Raw genomic sequence first — 19,188 nt, forward strand, 5'->3', positions numbered from 1 at the left:
AAAACCGGTTTGAACAAGCTTGCGGGTCGAACCCGCTAAGTCAGTTTCCATCCGACTAACACGTTTTAACAGCTCCCCAAATCTCAAACCCTAGCTGCTGTCGACTCCAACAAGCAACAAGCTGTCAAGCACAGCCTCAAACCCCTAGAAAGAGGTCACCGCCTTCAATTAATTTTTGCTGAAAGGTGAAATTTTCATTCTCATTTTCCTTTAATTTTCTTCTTCTTCTTCTTTTTTGGTGGGACATAGCTTCTCTGCAGACTTCGTGAACAAGTCCTTAGAGAATTGGTATTCCGCGATATATTCAAGAAAGTTAAGGCCAAGTGTTAACTTTTTATGTGTGATGGTGCCAATTTTTCTGCATTTTTACTCATAAAATTGTTCTTTTTTGGAAATTGAACGTGATGAAGAGAATGCAAATGCTATTTCCCTGTTTGCAAATGTTATTCATCTTGGCGATACCATCGAAGATAAAGGGAAGCGTCCGGAGAATCTGGTGAGAGGAATATTTGCAGGCAATATATTTGATCTCGGGTCTGCACAGGTACGTCCTTTATTATCACCGCAAGACTGTAACCGCCATGGACGTCGTCTATGCCTTGAAGCGGCAGGGCAAAACCCTCTATGGCTTTGGGGGCTAAGGAGGTTTGAGTTTCTGTGATTAGAGATGGCTTAGAACTAGTGTCGCGTCTTGGTCAATTAAGATTATTCTGTGCGAAAGTGTGTTGAATCTTTGGACATTTTATCTAAAGTCAAGAGATACTTGCTGTTTGGTTTCCGAGAAAGTGTTGGGGAAAAAAACAACGGGTTGACCTGCGCCGGGTCGGGTCGGACCCAAGCTCGGATCAGAACCCCGAAACCTTTCGGTTTAGTTTGAAAGGTTCAACTACTCCATTTTGCCGCCATTGTCCAATACCGCCATGCATAAACCAAGTTGATGAGTGGCGTTCTTTCTTCTCACCATCGCTCTTTCTTCACCACACTTTTGCAATTTACCCATCAAAAGGACCTCCAAAAAGGCAAGGCTCTCCACGCCCAGATCATCAAGACCGATTCATCCACGTGCATATACCTTGCAAACAGCTTTGTCAACTTCTACGCCAAATGCGGGCGCTTAGATAAGGCCAGGCTTGTGTTTGAGAAAATAAGCGACAAAGACGTGGTCTCATGGAACTGCCTCATCAATGGATACTCTCAACAGGGCCCTGCAGGCTCTTCTTTTGTCATGGAACTCTTCCGGCGAATGAGGGCAGAGAATACTGTTCCAAATTCCCACACCTTTGCTGGAGTTTTCACTGCCACTTCGAACATGTTGGACATTTTAGGTGGTCAGCAAGCTCATGCACTTGCTATGAAAACTGCGAGTTTTTGTGATGTTTTTGTTGGGAGCTCGCTTCTGAATATGTACTGCAAAGTGGGTCTTCTATTGGAAGCTCGCAAGTTGTTTGATAATATGTCGGAGAGGAATTCGGTTTCTTGGGCTACAATTATATCTGGATATGCAATGCAACGAATGTCTGTGGACGCTTTGGAGCTTTTTGAATTGATGCGGCAGGAAGAAGAGGATGAGAATGAGTTTATTTTGACTAGTGTTCTTAGTGCATTAGCAAGCGATGAATTCCTTAATAATGGTAAGCAAATTCATTGTCTTGCATTTAAAAGGGGTTTGTTATCATTTGTTTCTGTTGAAAATGCTCTTGTTACAATGTATGCAAAATGTGGGAGTTTAGATGATGCATTTAAAACGTTTGAACAGTCCAGTGATAAGAATTCCATCACGTGGTCGGCAATGATCACGGGTTATGCTCAAAGTGGGGATTCTCATAAGGCTTTGAAATTGTTTTCTCATATGCATTATTTTTGTATTAAGCCCAGTGAGTTTACTTTTGCTGGGGTCATCAATGCTTGTAGTGACATTGGTGCTGATACGGAAGGAAAGCAAGTGCATGGCTATTCCCTGAAGATGGGATATGAATCCCAAATATATATAATGACAGCTTTGATCGACATGTACGCCAAATGTCATAGCACAGACGATGCTCGCAAGGGATTTGATTATTTACAAGAACCTGATATTGTTTTGTGGACTTCTATGATTGGAGGGTATGTACAAAATGGCGAGAATGAAGGTGCTTTGAGTTTGTACTGTAGAATGCAGATGGAGGGGATTATGCCCAACGAGCTCACCATGGCTAGTGTCCTAAAAGCATGTTCAAACCTTGCTGCTTTGGAGCAAGGGAAGCAAATTCATGCCTGTATCATTAAGCATCAATTTAGTCTTGAAATTCCAATTGGAAGTGCTCTTTTGACCATGTATGCAAAGTGTGGTAGCTTGGAAGACGGGGGCACTGTATTTAGGAGGATGCCTACAAGGGATGTGGTGTCATGGAATGGAATGCTATCTGGCCTTTCTCAAAATGGGCGTGGTCATGAAGCTCTAGAATTGTTTGAGGAGATGCAATTGGAGGGCACGAAGCCAGACTATGTGACATTTGTGAATATTCTCTCTGCTTGTAGCCATGTGGGATCGGTGGAGCAAGGTTGGCTTTATTTCGAGATGATGTTTGATGAATTTGGTATAGTTCCAAGTTTAGAGCACTATGCTTGCATGGTTGATATCTTGAGCCGTGCCGGAAAACTCAATGATGCCAAAGAATTTATTGAATCTGCAACTGTTGACCATGGTATGTGTCTATGGCGTATCTTGTTAAGTGCTTGTAGGAACTATCGTAATTATGAATTGGGAGCCTATGCTGGAGAAAAGCTAATGGAGCTAGGTTCACAAGAATCATCTGCATATGTTTTGTTATCGAGTATCTATACTGCCTTGTGTAAGTGGGAAGATGTGGAACGGGTTAGGAGGATGATGAAACTCCGAGGAGTGAATAAGGACCCTGGGTGTAGCTGGATCGACTTGAAGAGTAAGACTCATGTGTTTGTTGTTGGAGACCAGATGCACCCACGGATTGGAGAAATACGCATAGAGCTACGGATGTTAACCAAACAGATGAAGGATGAAGGTTACGAACCCACTTCTTAGTTCAACTCGAGGTATTGAAAATTGAGATTACATGTCAACTTCAAGTGGCAGCCATTATTCATGAGATTATATATATTGTAGAAAACTAATATATCAGGTTGTAATGGCCTCTTTTGTATTTGCTCAAAATTCTCTGTGGTTATTCACCAGGTTAATCTGAGTTTTCAACAAATAGCAAACAAAAAACACTTTCCTCTCTTCTTACAAATCCTCTTTTCATTGTGAATATGCTGTTACCAGCTGGTTATCAGAGACTGATCTGATGCACATGTTATGTTTATATATGGGTTGCTCCGATCAAAATCAGCTAGTAGTAGGCTGCCCATATATGTACAACCATACAATGAAAACCCAAAAACTCGAGCTAAAGACTTGGACCAATTCTATTTACAACGCATATATGGCAATCCTGATCTATCTAGGACTAAGCCCTCTTTTATCCCCTTGATAGATCGTTGAAAACAAACAACTCTTGGAAAGGAGTTTCCTGCAAGTGCACTTCGGATAGTATGGTTGTAAAGCTCCTTCGGAATTAGCAAGGATATCAACATATGTAAACTCAAAACTTCTGTCAACATATGCTCTTAATGATATCTTAATTGCACATCCATGTCCAGCAGCACTTTCTCGGGTCTCATTCAAGTATGTGGCCATACATACATATATATATATATGTATGTATGTATGTATGTATGTTTGAATAAAAACTTATGTTTTCAAATATTTGTGTGATCTTTTAACAATTGCCGTCCTTTTTATTATTATCACAAAGTAATGAAAAAAGAAATTTATCTGCAGAATTGAAAGAGATGACCAGCCATTTTCCCCTTTAGTGTACTGTCGGTCAAGTGGTCTCAGAGTTTCAACAGCTGCCGGTTCAACGGCTGCAATGCTCTCTGCTGGTGGATTTCAAATCCCCATTTTATCTCAGGATCTCCAGTACATGGTAAGAGAACCCATTTCTCCTGGGGCAGCCTCTAGCTTGATGATGCACGGATTAATCAAATCTGATCAGTACATTGAGGTCGCATGGTTTTGTAACAAGGGTGTGATATACATTGATGGTTCTCATGTTTGCTATCCTATCCAAAATGGGGATACTATTGAAGTATCTCCCAAGGCCCCAATTCGGGTACGTTTGGTTACTAGACACCTCTCAACTCATCTCAATTTATCATTACAACTTTTTTAAATTCCAACACAAAACATAATAAACAATTTAACTTTTTCAAATCCCAAGATAATAACAATATTAAAAAATAATATTCTAACAATATTTTATCATCTCAACTCAACTCACTTCAACATCCAAACGCAACCTAAAAGTATTTTTGCCTGACCATTTATTTGCACCGTGTATATGCACATAAAGTTGAGGCTGCATATATTTTTCAGAAAGAAGTGTAAGTTTCTAGACATGAGTTGCATATGCAAGACCGGAATTTTGTAAAAATGAGTTGGAGACAGCACTTGTTCGAGGAAACTATTGATTCTATATGGAAAAGCTCAATATGTAGGTTGAGGTTGCGGTTGAGGTTTACCTTCCTAGAAAGTTGTACTGCGAGTATTTTGTCCTGACCAGAATCATCCTGCATTGCTGGGAGGAACCTGGTTTAAGCTCATACGTTTGACTACTGTGGGCAGGTTGTACTTGTCTCTCTTGAGATTGAAAGCTGCTTCAATCAGAGGCCTTCTCATATTTTTCAGGTGCCCCTTAAACAAGGGGACGTTTGGGAAAAACTAATTTCTTTGGATATTCGGCTGAGATCTCTGTTACGTTTCTCTTCTGCAAATGTATAGCGTTTACTGGTGTTAAGTTTCCACATTCACAATGGAAATTCCAAGAAGCAAGGCCGTGTTTACAACATTTCTTCTTCTTCTTCTTCTTCTTTTTGTTGTTGCCCCCATTCAGTTTTTAATTCTGTGCGTTCATGAGCCACCTGTTACTGATTGGGCTATATGGGAAATAATCGAATACATACTTTGAATATGTTTATGCTGTTGAAGAAACTTGTGTCTTTGGATGTGACTTTCAATATCGAGATCAAAGATTTTGACAACCACGAGCTTGAAATTTTGGGAGCTAAAAACTCGAGTGGAACCCAGCAATGTAGATTTCTCAAGATTGGCTCATTGCCCTTTGGCGCGCCGACGCTCCCAAATTTTTGAAGTTTAAGCAAATTGTAATTATCAGTTATTTACACACGTGATCTTATACTATCTCTTAGCAGGGCTTGGTAAGAAGATGGCTCAGTAAACTTTCAGATTCCTACCATCCAACAATGGGTAATTACAATAATATTTCCATGTATTTCTACTCTGTCTTTGTAATTCTTAGTTGGCAGCTGATTCGCCCAAAAAAAGTATTGAGAAGGAAAATAATAAAGATTTTTTTTTTAAGTGGCATCGGGTGTCCGAGAACAGCGGACCAACTAATCCCAAGGGTGCGCAGGCGTTCGGCAATGAGTTTCTCGCAAGTGCATTTGGGATAATTCAAGAAAAAAATCTCACAGGTTGTCTCTAAAGATTGTTTGCACTTAAGGGATTTGAACCTAAACCTTAGACCTGAGGAGAGTATACCCTCAAGCTCAAAGTTTTTACCACTTGAGCCAACTCCTAAGGGTTAAAAAAACTCATATAAATAATACTTTGATATCAAGAACCTGGGTGAAAAATAAAATTATAAATTTAATAGATGTTATTCTTTATCATAGATCCATCGTTTTCAATATGTAAATGATTTTATTAGATAATCACATAAATGAAAAATCATTTAAAACGTATCATATCCAATATATAAGGATAAATTTAAAATGAGCACGAGTATTTTATTTCTATATAAATATTTATTCTCCGCGGCGAAGTTAGGTCGTCATCCGGTTAATTGATTTTTCCAATCAGATAGTTTTGTTAGGTACAAGTGGTTTAACACACAATACGAGTTTACGTACTAAACTGCATATCAATATTAAATATAATATATCTATTTAATGAAACGGGATGAGATGAAGATAAAAATTATTTTCTTAAGACAAAAGACCTTTTTATCTTTTTTTTTTTTTTAATAAAAGTATTATATGAGTATTAGTATGCATTTTGATCTGTCAAATAACTTGTGTACCTAGCAAGGCTGCGGCCATCGGCTAAGTAGTCATTTACCCTAGGTAAAGGGCACACGTGTGTATTCCCTCCACCTGGCCTACGCTATTCAATCATCTCAACAAAATAGTATCCTTTCTTTAATACGCTTTCGTACTAGGGTTTTATCAGGGTATAGCAATGGAACACAAAGCGACACTCAAAACTGTAATGGACATGGCGACCATGTCGTACAAGCCAGAGCCTCGCACAAACCATTGAAAATGGAAAGCTCAGACTCAAAATCCGACAAATCTCCGCCTCCGACACATAAACTAGAAACTGAACAGTCTGAACCCGAACCCAAGAAACTGAAAATGTCAACCACAACCACCGACGACGACGAAGACACCAGCACCGCCACTGCGGCTCCCGAAACCAACAAAAAGCAAAGATACAAGCGCCGCAAGATTGCGATATTCTTTGCCTACTGCGGCGTAGGCTACCAAGGAATGCAAAAGAACCCAGGTGCCAAAACCATCGAATCCGATCTTGAAGAAGCGCTGTTCCTCTCCGGTGCGGTCCCGGAACAGGACCGCAACAATCCCAAGCGCTACGACTGGGCCCGCTCTGCCCGGACTGACAAGGGGGTCAGCGCCGTGGGACAGGTTGTCTCGGGCCGGTTCTACATCGACCCGCCTGGCCTCGTCGAGCGGCTTAATTCAAACCTCTCATCTCAGATCCGGATATTCGGGTACAAGCGCGTGACGGCTTCGTTTAACGCCAAGAAGTTCTGCGATCGGAGGAGGTATGTGTATTTAATACCCGTTTTTGCGCTTGATCCCTCTTCGCATCCCGATAGAGAGAGCGTTTTGGCTAGTTTGGGATCTGGGAATGAGCTCGTTAAGTGCTTGGAATGTTCTGAGAGAGGCCGTAAGGTCGTAGGTTTAATGGGTAGGCGTATTTTTGAGCCTAAGGGTAATGTTGAGTCAGGCATTACGTCAAGCAGTGGGGATGCTATTGAGGAATCCAATATCAAAGAGGAAAGTACGGCTTATTGGGAAAATGGTGAAAATCATATGTTTAATTCTGAATCTATAGAGGAAGCCAAGGTTGTAGATGACAGTAGAGCTTCTGAAATTGCTGCGGTTGAAGCTGAAATTCCTGCCCAAAACGAGGATACTGATGAGAAAGTAAACCTGCAGAAGGGTGCAAAGGGAGGTGGGTTTTTTTATGGTGAGAAGGAGAGGGAAAATTTCAATAGAATTTTGAAGTATTATGTGGGGACTCATAACTTCCATAACTTCACCACCAGAACAAAAGCCGAGGACCCTGCTGCTCTGCGCTTTATTGTTTCATTCAACGCAAACACTACGGTTACAGTCCAGGGTATGGAGTTTGTCAAGTGTGAGGTTGTGGGGCAGAGCTTCATGCTTCATCAGATTCGGAAGATGATTGGGCTTGCCGTGGCTATCATGAGGGAATGTGCTCCAGAGTCACTGATAGAAAAAGCTTTGCAGAAGTAAGTGCTCCCATTGTTGGCTGTATTTATCACCTCATATTTGTTTATATTCCCAATGCGATTCTCATTAGATGCAAATAACCAAATTTAGGGATGTCAACATTAACGTTCCTACTGCTCCTGAGGTTGGTTTGTACTTGGAAGAGTGCTTCTTCACGTCATATAACCAGAAATGGAAAGACAGTCATGAAGAGGTGTCGATGAAAGCATATGAAGAAGAGGCAGAGGACTTCAAAATGAAGCATATATACTCTCATATAGCCTCAACAGAGCATAAAGAAGGAGCCGTGGCCCTCTGGTTGCATTCTCTCAACAACCGTAATTATCCAGATTTACGTGTCGTCGTCGGCAATGAAGACATGAGTGACGGGAGATGTAGTGAAATGGAGAACGCGGTCGAGTAATTTGTTCTGTCAGGAAATGGGATTTGGAGTGCTGCTAGACCTTTTTTTTATGTCTTTTCTTTACAATTTTCGTGTACTCTAATTTTGATCACCAGTAGAAAATTTCACACCCGTTGGATGTTATAACCAAACTGTGTATTCTACTTTCAGTTCATGGGGCACAGTTCACATAATGTTAAAAAATTTTGGTTAACCCATTTATCTCCCTATATAAATTTGATATTACGGCCAAGTTTGATGGGCTTAGTAGAAACGTTGGTGGTTCTTTTATGCCATATGGACGTCAATGCTTGGGAATCGGTTGCTTCATTTGACGACTTGCTGCACTTTGGTATTATTTCTCGGTTATTGTGACGGTTTCATTTCAGCTCGATTAAGCAGAGTTGTAGTCATACTAGCTTGTTTAGTTAGTTTTGGTCTCTTGCTTGGTTTATCTAATTTGTTATTGTTTCAAGTTTTGTTAGCTCATCTGCTCCATGTATTGGAGTTTAGGTGAAGGGATTAGTCACATGAAAACTTGAACAGTTTCATAGTTCGGTCTTTCAAGGAGAGAGACCATGCAGTATGTTGCTCTTGATTCAATTTTCAACACACTCTCTTTCATTGAAGTGGCCTGGACATGGCAGCTCAAAGCAAACAAGCACACCCAGAAGGCTAGAAGAGCCCCTGGCCATGGATTTCGTCCTCATAGTGGACCCTGATGATGGCTTTTTGGGTTCAACCTGCAAAAGTTAATTTGCAATTTGCTTCATTGTCTGAGTGCATTGAATTGCAGAGGTCCTCTTTCCTATATCGCGAGAATGGTGAAGCTTTTAAGCGGTGCACTTGCGCTGCAGTAAATAGGGGCTTTTAATCTTTTATAGTACGAAGTTTGGGGGATGAATATTATCGAGTCTGACGTCAAAATCAGATTTACTTTACTAGACACAATTAATATTATTTTAATTTATATGCCATTTTAACCCCTTTTTTTTCCTTCAATTTTTTTATGAGCTATTTCTTTAAAATTATACTTATACTCATAGAATGTATAAGCAGTGCACACTAACAAAAAAATAGTAAAATTTATATAAAAATAATAAATTTTTAATAATAAATTTTACTCTTTTTTAATAGTATAACCTATGAATATATTTGTGATCAATCTTCTCTAATTTGTTTAGCAGTACTGCCCTGGGTCATGTCGCTTCCGAATTAAACTATAACTTAGGTTTGCGTAGCAAGTTGAGCTAAAATGAGTTAAGATAAAAATTAAAAGTTAAATAAAATATTATTAAAATATTATTTTTTAATATTATTATTGTTTTGAAATTTGAAACAATTAGGCTCGGTTTGAATACACAGTTCAAATGAGATGAGATATTTTGAATAGTAGTGAGATTTTTTAGTTAAGATGAAATGAAATAATTTGTAAAAAAAATATGTTTGGATAATGAGATGAGATGAGATAGTTTTTAATTTTGGGATTTGAAAAAGTGGTGGGTCCCACTATTTTATAGAGTACCAGAATTGTGCATTGTTCATGTACTGTTTACGTTAGTTTTGGCACTATTCACGCACTGTTCATGTCAGTTTTCATTATTTTATACTGTTTATTTACTATTTATTTTAGTGGACGTTTTCAAAACTTAAGAGATGAAACATTGTATTTGGATAGACAAAACTATTGTATGGTACAACTCCAGATGAGATGTTTTCATATGTATTGGCTAACCAAACCGGGCCTAAATTGTTTTTTGTATTTTCTATAGAAATTTGTGAAAGTTGTAATAATGAGATGAGTAGCCCCTCTCAATCCAAACCGAGCCGGAGTTTTAGATCACTCCACTACTATTTAATATTTTATCATTATTTTTTCATCACTTTTTATTACTATTTATATATCATTACTGTTTATAGATTATCTGAGATCACCTCAGTATCAAACTTAGCCAAATCTTTCATCAAAAGAAAGCTATCATTTTTGCACTAAGCTATGATATTTTTTCAGTTCTTCTAAGTACAGTCACAATGTGCAATTGCGGGGAATCGTCTTTGCCACGCCAGTCAATACATTAAGAAAAAAAAAACCAAAACAAACGAAAATAGAAATAAAGACATTATGAGCTCTTCGTGTGGGTCTCTCATCTTCATGGGTAGATGAAAAAGGCAGATCTTTGGTTCTTCGTATGGATCGTCTTGGCTCTTTATGGGTAGATGAAAAATGCAGATATTTTTCGTGATTTCTACGACCAATACGACATCCGTTGGCTCAGGTGATTTCTATGACCAGTAGGGATCAAAGCAATGTTTTGAATACCGTACCGGATGCCGTACCGGTCAAGGCACTGGAACGAAATATTTCGGTACCGGTACCATTTCGGAATAGCGTTTCGGGATAACGTTTCGGGATAGTCGATATATAAATAAATTATATATATAAATATATATAAAAATTATATTCTAAAAAATGGTCTATATATAAATAAATTATATATAAATACATATATATATAAATTATATATAAATACATATATATATAAATTATAAATAGTATAGTCTGAATTGAGAGTTAAAAAATAAGCTTGGAGTTTGAAAAAATGAAAAAAAAAACACACAGGCCGAAATATCGGCCTGTACCAGCCGAAATATAGGCCGGTACAGGCCGGTATTTTGGCCGGTACGGAACAGGTATAGTACCTGTACCGGCCGGACGGCCGAAACGAAAAATTTCGATTGTACCGACCGATACAGTACGAAATTTAAAACACTGGATCAAAGAGCTTCATGGATTTAGATCGCCCGTTCGTTGCAATATGACTTGTCGAATCTTTGGTGCAAACTAATAAGATCTTTGTGTCAGTCATCTTCATGGGTAGCTTCATCAGACATTGGTAAGATCTTTGTTTTTCTTTTCTCAGTCAACTACTAATCTCAACTAGATCTTCGTATGTATTTGCTCCATTCTGCAAGAAGATGTGAACTAATCCCCTTCAATTTTTGTCTTCAGTCCTGAGCTTCCAATATCAGTAATTTTTGTAAGCTACGAAGACTTAGTACATTCCTTTGGCAGTGATCTTGAACTGGCAATCTTGCCCATTCTCTGGGTTCTAAACCCTGTTTCTTAGGCCTTGTGCTTTTTTCCTCAAAGGTGTTCACTTAGACCTTTCTCAATAAACAAAGTAGATTGTTTTCTCACAAAGTCCATAGAACATTGGAACTTCTGTAATACCTATGTTAAATATCAAACCAAGTGTGAACAATAGCTCTTCAACAATCTTAGATAAATGCTCCAAATATCAAGCTTGTCTCCAAATATCAAGCTTGTCTCTTACAACCCCTTTAATTGTCTATTTGTCTCCTGAAACTTCTCCTATAAAAGGAGATCATCTTGTAAATGAAACAGTGTATGTGGAAAATACTTAGAAAAGAGCCATTTGTAGAGATAGAGATAATCTTGTTGGAATTTGTATATTTTATACAAACACTTTGAAATCTATTGTTTCTACTATAGTGAATGTAGGCAAATTGCCGAACCACTTATATATTGTCTCTATCTTGTGTTTGGGTATGATTTTGGTACAACAATTGGTATCAGAGTTTCGGTTTTGCGCTACTCAAAAAATTCAAATTGATCCAAATCAACTTTTGTCCACACCAGGAGGTTCATCTCAACAATAGGAACACGTTGCTGCAAACGGCATCGAAAGCGAACGTCGGAGAAGCTCACACGCGCTCCTAGAAGGTCGGAAACTGCGATTCACGCACCAACGGTCTTCAGAAGTTGAAGACGAGTGTAGAACACGCGCCCCTACTCGCACTAGAGGTTGAAGACACGTGAGATACACGCGCTCCGCTGCTGTTCCTGTTCGATCTGGACCATTCAAAATTTCAGATCTATTTTGGGCTTGATTAAGCCATTCAGAGTCCGATTTCAACGATCCAATAGTACTTTTCAACTATTTTGAAATTCATTTTCCAGAGGTAAGTAATTTTTTAGATGGAATCAGAAGGAGAAATTGCAGGTGATAGGAGTTCTGGAAATGTTAGTAGCTCTGGGCATAAATCCATGGTGTCAAATGCCAAATTTGAAATTAAGAAATTCGATGGAACTAATAACTTTGGTATGTGGCAATGTGAAGTCATAGACGTTTTGATCCAACAAGAGTTAGATTTTACGCTAGAAGAGAAATCGGACGACATGACAGAGAGGGATTGGGACAAACTTAACCGACAAACTTGTACAATTTGTTTGTGCCTTGTCAAAGATTATAAGCATTTTGTCATGAGAGAGACAAAAGCAAGTGAACTTTGGCATAAATTGGAAGAAAAATACTTGACAAAAAGTATTGAAAGTCACTTATACTTAAAGAAGAAGCTCTTTAGATTCCAATTGCGAAAAAGTATGTCTATGTCTGAACATTTCAATAGTTTCAATCAGATACTTGCTGATTTGCAAAACTTAGATATAGAAATCCAAGATGAAGATAACGCTTTACTTTTATTAAATTCCTTACTTGATACATATGAACATTTGATTACCACACTTTTGTATGAGAATGAAAAGATTAGTTTTAATGATGTATCTAGTGTTTTGATAAATAATGAGTACCGCAGAAAAAATAAGGAGGTACAACTAAATACATAAAATTAGGCCTTTACAGTAAGAGGAAGACCGAAGTCAAGGTATACAAGAAAGAAGAAGGATTCTCAATCGAGAACAAGGGCCACATCACATGGTTCATCAGTCAGCAAAAGACTTGCCAAAGATAAATGTGCTTTTTGTCACAACAAAGGGCATTGGAAAAAGGATTGTCCCAAACTAAAGGGGCAACAGAAGAACCAACCCTCCACAGCCAATATCGCCACCAGAGATGAAGACGCAGATCTTGCCTTAACAGGTTTATCATTTATTTGTCATTTTGATGAATGAATAATGGATTTCGAGTGTACCTATCACATGTATCCCAATCGGGACTGGTTTACTGACTTCACAAAGATTGATGGAGCAGTACTTATGGGTAACAATAATGCCTGTAAGACTCAGGGAATAGGTAGCATCCGGCTGAAGCTGCATGATGGAACTGTTAAGACATTGACTGAAGTTTGATACGTTCCAGACTTGCGGAAAAATCTTATCTCACTTGGGACTCTGGATTCAAAGGGATTCAGAATCACCATAGAAGATGGAATTCTCAAGGTGGTAATGGGAATTTAGGTGACAATGAATGGCTCAAGGCGAGAAATATGTACTTCTTGCAAGGAAGTACTGTTAGTGAAAGAGCTTCCACAGCCTGTGAGAAGCTAGATGAGACTGATGCTGACACCACCAGGCTTTGGCACATACGTATGGGGCACGCCGGAGAAAAAACTTTGCAAACACTTGTAAAACAAGGCTTACTCAAAGGTACCAAAACTGGTAAATTATCTTTCTGTGAAAACTGTGTATTAGGAAAGCAGACGCGGATTAAGTTTGGAACCGCAATCCATAGTACACAGGGAATACTTGACTATGTACACTCTGATGTTTGGGGACCTACCAAGAATGCATCTTTGGGAGGTAAACATTGGTTTGTAACATTTGTTGATGATTATCTCGTCGTGTATGGGTGTACACGATGAAGCATAAAGATGAAACATTGAAGATCTTCCTTGATTGGAAGAAGATGATCGAGACTCAAACCGGCAAGAACATCAAGCGGCTCAGATCAGATAATTGAGATGAGTACACTCTACCCCTTCATAGAAGTATGCCGGAAAGATGGAATTATTAGACACTTCACTGTACGAGGAACACCGCAACAAAACGGTGTGCAGAACAGGGGAATCGTACTTTGCTAGAGAAAGTACGGTGTATGTTACTGGATGTTAGATTTAGTAAACAATTTTAGACTGAAGCTGTGACGTATGCATGCCACCTTATCAACCAATTACCCGTAGCTGCCAATAGCGGGAAGACACCCATTGAAATATGGAAAGGTACACATGCTACTGATTATGACTCTTTACACATTTTTGGATGTCCAGCTTACTATCATGCTAAAGAAAGTAAGCTTGATTCTAGAGCTAAGAAAACAAAATTATTAGGCTTTAGTACTGGTGTAAAAGGGTATAGACTCTGGTGTATAGAGTCAAAGAAGGTAATAGTCAGTAGAGATGTTACATTCAACGATTCTAAGATGCTCAAGTCACATGAGCATAAAGACTCTCATGAAGACAGTCATGATAGCAAAGCTCCTTGTGAGTCGCAGAAGGTGAAGTTTATTACGTCAAAAGAATCAAAAGTCACTAATGGAAAGCATGGACAACTTGAGGTTGATAGTCCAGTCACGATATCTCCAAGCCAACCTGAATCAATTACAACAAATAGGCCGAGAAGAGAGACGTTTACCGGCACGTTATGCAGACTTTGTGACACATGCACTTCGAGTTGAAGGAGATCAAATCCTAACCACTTACAAATAAGCCATACAGTCTAGTAAACAGACTGAATGGAAAAGTGTAATGAGTGAGGAGATGCAGTCTCTTCATAAGAACTAGACATGGGAGCTTGTGCCGCTTCCAAATGGAAATGAGTCAATTGGTTGTAAGTGGGTTTTCAATTAGAAAAATAATCAAGTTGCTAAAGGTGGGGTGCGATTCAAAACTAGATTGGTAGCCAAGGGTTACGCTCAGACAAATGGAATTAACTATAGTGAGGTATTCTCTCCTGTTGTTAAACATTCATCCATTTGGATATTGCTAGCTTTGGTTGCACAATATGATCTTGAGTTAGCCTAACTTGACGTGAAGACGGCTTTCTTACATGATGATCTGGAGGATGAGATTTATATGTCTCAACCGAAAGGTTTTAAATAAGCTGGTAAAGAAAAATTAGTTTGCAATCTGAAGAAATCTCTCTATGGTTTGAAGCAGTCACTTCGGCAGTGGTACAAACGTTTCGACCACTTCATGATTAACTTGAAATACACCCATTGCTAATACGATGACTGTGTGTATTTCGAACAACTTGCAGATGGATCTTTCATATATTTGCTTTTATATGTAGATAACATGTTGATTGCATGTAAAAGCAAGGTGGAGAAGATAGATTGAAAGCTCAACTGAGCCAAGAGTTTGAAATGAAAGATCTAGGAGAAGCACGAAAAATATTGGGGATAGAGATTAACAGAGATAGGATGTAAAACACAGTTCACCTTACTCAGAAGTAGTATCTGGAGAGAGTACTACAACGTTTCAACATGAACTCGAAGACGAAACTTGTAAGTATTCCAATGGCCCCATATTTTAAACTTAGTACATTGCAGTCTCTTAAAAGTGATGAAGAGCGGGACTATATGAAAAATGTCTGTATGCAAGTGTTGTAGGAAGCTTAATGTATGCCATGGTGTGTACACGACTCGATATCTCCCAAGTTGTCAGCTTAGTCAGTCGATATATGCATAATCCTGGAAAGACACATTGGTATGCGGCTAAATGGATTCCACGGTACATTTTAGCGACTGTAAATCTTGGTTTGAAGTTCGAGAAGAGTGAAGATAGTCTAGTAACTGGATATGTTGACTCATACTATGCTGGTGATCTTGACAAACGACGATCGACAACTTGATATGTGTTCACTATGGCTGGAGGACCAGTTAGTTGGCGATCTATTTTGCAGTCTACAATTGCACTATCCTCAATAGAGGTTGAATACATGGTTGTGACAGAAGCCGTAAAAAAAGTCATTTGGTTACAGGGATTGGTAAGGGATTGGTAACAGACTTAGGCTTTAAACAGCAAGAGATTACCTTTTACTGTGACAGTCAAAGTGTAATTCATCTGGCCAAGAATCAAGTGTATCATTCTCGAACAAAGCATATAGATATTTGTTTTCACTTCATACGTGAGATATTAGATGAATGGGACATTCTCTTTCAAAAGATTGGCACTGAAGACAATCCAGCAGATATGTTGACGAAAGTCGTCACAGGGATCAAATTCCAACACTGTTTGGAATTGATCAATATCTCACACTGCTGAGCACATTCGGGTGCGTTGGTGCCTTAGGACACATTTGATAGCGGAAATATCTCATGACAGATATAATGAGTATTTCAATAAAGGGTGAAATCATTTGAAAGAAGAAACAGTTTGCAGCAACTTAATATGACACACATGGGTGGAGGAGGTGATTGTTAAATATCAACTCAAGTGTGAACAGTAGCTCATCAACAGTCTTAGATAGCTATTCCAAATATCAAGCTTGTCTCCAAATATCAAACTTGTCTCCAAAATATCAAGCTTGTCTCGTACAGCCCCTTTAATTATCTGTTTGTCTTTTGAAGCTTCTTCTATAAAAGTAGATCATCTTGTAAACGAAACAGTGTCTGTAGAAAATATATAGAAGATGATCATTTGTAGAGATAGAGATAATCTTGTTGGAGTTTGTATATTTTATACAAACACTTTGAAATCTACTGTTTCCACTACAGTGGATGTAGGCAAATTACCGAACCACTTACATATTGTCTCTATCTTGTGTTTGGGTGTGATTTTGGATAGTTTTGGTACAACAACCTAGAGCGGTAATCGTCCATCTAATAAAAGTAGCTTACTAAAATAGATACTGATTGACTAACACAATAAAGGACCTCATTGAAGTTTTTTTAAGAATTTTGAAAAGTGTAGAATATTGATTCGGAGAAGGGGAAAAATGAAGGCTTTATAGGTTGAAGAAAGGTGATGGAACACTACTAAGGAAACAGATCTTGCGAGGAGGAAGAGTGAACGACAATAAACGACCTGTGGGAAGGAGAGGCAAAGCTTCGTGGGAAGACGAAAGTAGAGAGAGGCATCCCTTTGTGGAAAGACAGTGCTTGGTGGGAAGACAATGGTGGAACAATGGTGCAAATGGAGAGACTGAGCTTCGTGGGAAGGGAGGGGGTGGGAAGATGAAGGGAGGGAGAGTTCATTGTCTTCGAGACGAAATGATTCGTTTAAGTACTCGACTAAAATAGTATATTTCATTTTCTACGTGGGCACAGATTCTCCCGCAATTACGAACGTCTTAAACACGGCATTCTCTCTAGTTTCAACTTTTTATGTTTGTACTTTGTACAGCATGATCAAAGGTCCTAGACTCCTATATTCTTCTGAAAGGAAAAGGGGGAAAAAAAGAAAAAGAAAACAGAGAACACATGCATATGTACATCCATCCTGCTTCAAACAAGAAGGCCCGCCGGAGGGCCCTATCATCTTATCATGCAATACACCTCAGGGAATAAATGGGAACCGGAGAGTCTGCCGAGGGTGCACCGTCGACTCGAGGGTGATCGCTCTCCAACCCGTAGTCCATCATCGGACGGTACTCCAGCTCCTCGTCATGTTCATATACAAATTCCGGTATCTCAATTTCGTTCCTTCTCAAGTGGTCCCACAGAAACTCCACCCTGTTCACGTATTTGAGCTTCCAATACCACCTGCAGTATTATTATTATTATTGCACAGTCATTCAACAATGTTTCTCACAGTCACAGGCCAATTACCTAAATAAACCACTAAAAACCAAAAAACTGCGTGTCTTTTTTTGCATTAACGTGCTGGGTCGTGCAGTGGGATTATAGAATGGCTCAAAGCGAAGGCATCGACAAGCATAATAGATATGCCTTTTGTCAGTATCAAAAGGCTAAAAATGGGGCCAATATGGGTCATGACTTGTCAAAATTTGCACGCGAATCTTACCCTCCGCTGAAAATCAAACGCCCAAAGGTGGCAAGGAAGAGTCTGGCCTGCAGTCCCGGGTGTACGAAATAAACAGCCTCTAGATTATTTCTGATGTTGGTCGGAATAGACTCATAGATTGACCGTAGGGTCGAGATTCCGGGAAAGTTTTCGGCTCTCTGCACACCCGTGTGCACGTACACCACGGAGAACGGCCGCTCTCCTAAGTTGGCAAAGATCTTCTCCCCCAAATACTTCTTGAAAGCCTCCGTACTCACAAGCCGAGCTGATCATAATACATCACAAGAAACACCGTAAGCAATTCGTTTCGATTGGAGAATACATAAAAGAACCCACGACGATCGACGTTCTTAGTCCTTACCTGGAAAAAATCTACCGATGATGCGGAGCACCTTATGACCCCTTTTGTCGCGTCCTTCGATCTTGAAAACTTCGAGTTTCTCGATAAGATCATGTTCTTGACCGGAGAGGGGGAGTGTCAATGGAGAATTCATGGTTCAAAGTTTAAAGAAGCTAACGAGATAAGGGGTTAAAGCCAAGGCTTTTTGGTGGTTTGGTTTTGAGAGGGAATATGTATTTATATACACAGGTGTAGGGAAGTTTCGAAGTGTCGGGTAGGTTCAAAGTGGACAGGGAATCCAAGATGTATTAGAAAAGGGTGGCTTCATCCAAATCGGCTTGGGATAGCCGAGGGGCGTCTCTGGGCAACTTTGAGGAGAGGAGGTCAGCAATGGTATATTCTCAAGCATCTTTCGTTTTGGGTTGAGGTTAATCTGTCTCAACTCGGTGCAGGTTAGCACCATTTCACTGACACTTGTGGACCCAGTTTCATCTTTTCTGGACCTAATAATCTATCTGGACCGTTAGATATTTGACTCAGTAGGTAGGATGTGTTCACAACAAGGTTTAGGATGTCTTCCAAGAAGGTTCGGCTATTTTGAATTGATTATAATACGAGTTGAGAGTTAAGAGTCTAGACGAAGTGGTTGATCCGATGTTAAGTGCCGCTGTCCAATAGAAGGCTATAAAACTAGTCTGTAAGAGCGGCAATTTTCATTCTACTCGTTATCTTAATTCTAATCAAATCAAACTTGTTATTTGGAGTAATTTATATGTATTTTTTGGGTGTGTAAATCTTAAATAATTCTTTAAAAAAAATCATTGAATTTCAAGTCGCATCCTATTTTTCTAAAAAAGACTCTGAAGTTTGATACACTAAAATTATATTCTCTCTCTTTTTTTTATTTTTCAAACAATGCTAGATATACTTTTCAGTTGAGGACTACAATACAATTTAAGTAATTTTATTTTTAAAATTTTTAAAATTATAAAATTATCCTTTGATATTTTTTCTCATTTAATAAAAAATATGAACATATAATTCTCACTAAAAAACTGTAAATAAATTTTTTTTTTTTTTTTTTTTCGCCAAGTGAATATTT

At 38.9% G+C, this 19,188-nt stretch overlaps 4 protein-coding genes and 1 long non-coding RNA gene across 5 annotated transcripts; 4 read left to right on the forward strand and 1 right to left on the reverse strand.

Moving 5' to 3' along the window:
- Positions 1 to 868: 868 nt before the first annotated feature.
- On the forward strand, positions 869 to 3,248 carry LOC121259469 (pentatricopeptide repeat-containing protein At2g33680). The gene has a single exon (XM_041161070.1). The coding sequence runs from the start codon at positions 938 to 940 to the stop codon at positions 3,038 to 3,040; it is 2,103 nt and encodes a 700-aa protein (XP_041017004.1). The 5' UTR covers positions 869 to 937; the 3' UTR covers positions 3,041 to 3,248.
- Positions 3,249 to 3,383: 135 nt separating this feature from the next.
- Positions 3,384 to 5,209, forward strand: LOC121260255 (probable NADH kinase). The gene is made up of 6 exons (XM_041162085.1): positions 3,384 to 3,443; positions 3,549 to 3,682; positions 3,839 to 4,172; positions 4,685 to 4,747; positions 4,841 to 4,963; positions 5,048 to 5,209. The coding sequence occupies exons 1-6, from the start codon at positions 3,384 to 3,386 to the stop codon at positions 5,207 to 5,209; spliced, it is 876 nt and encodes a 291-aa protein (XP_041018019.1).
- Positions 5,210 to 6,209: 1,000 nt separating this feature from the next.
- LOC121259470 (tRNA pseudouridine synthase A-like) lies at positions 6,210 to 8,297 on the forward strand. The gene is made up of 2 exons (XM_041161071.1): positions 6,210 to 7,640; positions 7,732 to 8,297. The coding sequence occupies exons 1-2, from the start codon at positions 6,403 to 6,405 to the stop codon at positions 8,042 to 8,044; spliced, it is 1,551 nt and encodes a 516-aa protein (XP_041017005.1). The 5' UTR covers positions 6,210 to 6,402; the 3' UTR covers positions 8,045 to 8,297.
- Positions 8,298 to 10,851: 2,554 nt separating this feature from the next.
- On the forward strand, positions 10,852 to 16,673 carry LOC121259472. The gene is made up of 2 exons (XR_005939591.1): positions 10,852 to 11,259; positions 16,587 to 16,673. It is a non-coding gene; the product is annotated as an uncharacterized LOC121259472 (long non-coding RNA).
- Positions 16,674 to 16,999: 326 nt separating this feature from the next.
- Positions 17,000 to 18,531, reverse strand: LOC121259471 (ganglioside-induced differentiation-associated protein 2-like). The gene is made up of 3 exons (XM_041161073.1): positions 18,108 to 18,531; positions 17,747 to 18,011; positions 17,000 to 17,484 (listed from the first exon to the last, which is right to left on the reverse strand). The coding sequence occupies exons 1-3, from the start codon at positions 18,238 to 18,240 to the stop codon at positions 17,265 to 17,267; spliced, it is 618 nt and encodes a 205-aa protein (XP_041017007.1). The 5' UTR covers positions 18,241 to 18,531; the 3' UTR covers positions 17,000 to 17,264.
- Between the last annotated feature and the right edge of the window lie 657 nt (positions 18,532 to 19,188).

Source organism: Juglans microcarpa x Juglans regia, chromosome 4D (genome assembly GCF_004785595.1).
Source record: "Juglans microcarpa x Juglans regia isolate MS1-56 chromosome 4D, Jm3101_v1.0, whole genome shotgun sequence".
NCBI lineage: Eukaryota > Viridiplantae > Streptophyta > Magnoliopsida > Fagales > Juglandaceae > Juglans > Juglans microcarpa x Juglans regia.

What these genes read in the sequence shown, in the direction of transcription:
- LOC121260255 (XM_041162085.1), top strand. Translation starts at nt 3,384, where the DNA reads ATGAAAACCCAAAAACTCGAGCTAAAGACTTGGACCAATTCTATTTAC. An exon ending in CTTTCTCGGGTCTCATTCAA is followed by an intron (nt 3,683 to 3,838) that starts GTATGTGGCCAT and finishes ATTTATCTGCAG; the next exon opens with AATTGAAAGAGATGACCAGC. An exon ending in GGCCTTCTCATATTTTTCAG is followed by an intron (nt 4,748 to 4,840) that starts GTGCCCCTTAAA and finishes GCAAATGTATAG; the next exon opens with CGTTTACTGGTGTTAAGTTT.
- LOC121259470 (XM_041161071.1), top strand. Translation starts at nt 6,403, where the DNA reads ATGGAAAGCTCAGACTCAAAATCCGACAAATCTCCGCCTCCGACACAT. An exon ending in ATAGAAAAAGCTTTGCAGAA is followed by an intron (nt 7,641 to 7,731) that starts GTAAGTGCTCCC and finishes AACCAAATTTAG; the next exon opens with GGATGTCAACATTAACGTTC.
- LOC121259471 (XM_041161073.1), bottom strand. Translation starts at nt 18,240, where the DNA reads ATGAATTCTCCATTGACACTCCCCCTCTCCGGTCAAGAACATGATCTT. An exon ending in CATCGGTAGATTTTTTCCAG is followed by an intron (nt 18,012 to 18,107) that starts GTAAGGACTAAG and finishes TATTATGATCAG; the next exon opens with CTCGGCTTGTGAGTACGGAG. An exon ending in CGTTTGATTTTCAGCGGAGG is followed by an intron (nt 17,485 to 17,746) that starts GTAAGATTCGCG and finishes ATAATACTGCAG; the next exon opens with GTGGTATTGGAAGCTCAAAT.
- LOC121259469 (XM_041161070.1), top strand. Translation starts at nt 938, where the DNA reads ATGAGTGGCGTTCTTTCTTCTCACCATCGCTCTTTCTTCACCACACTT.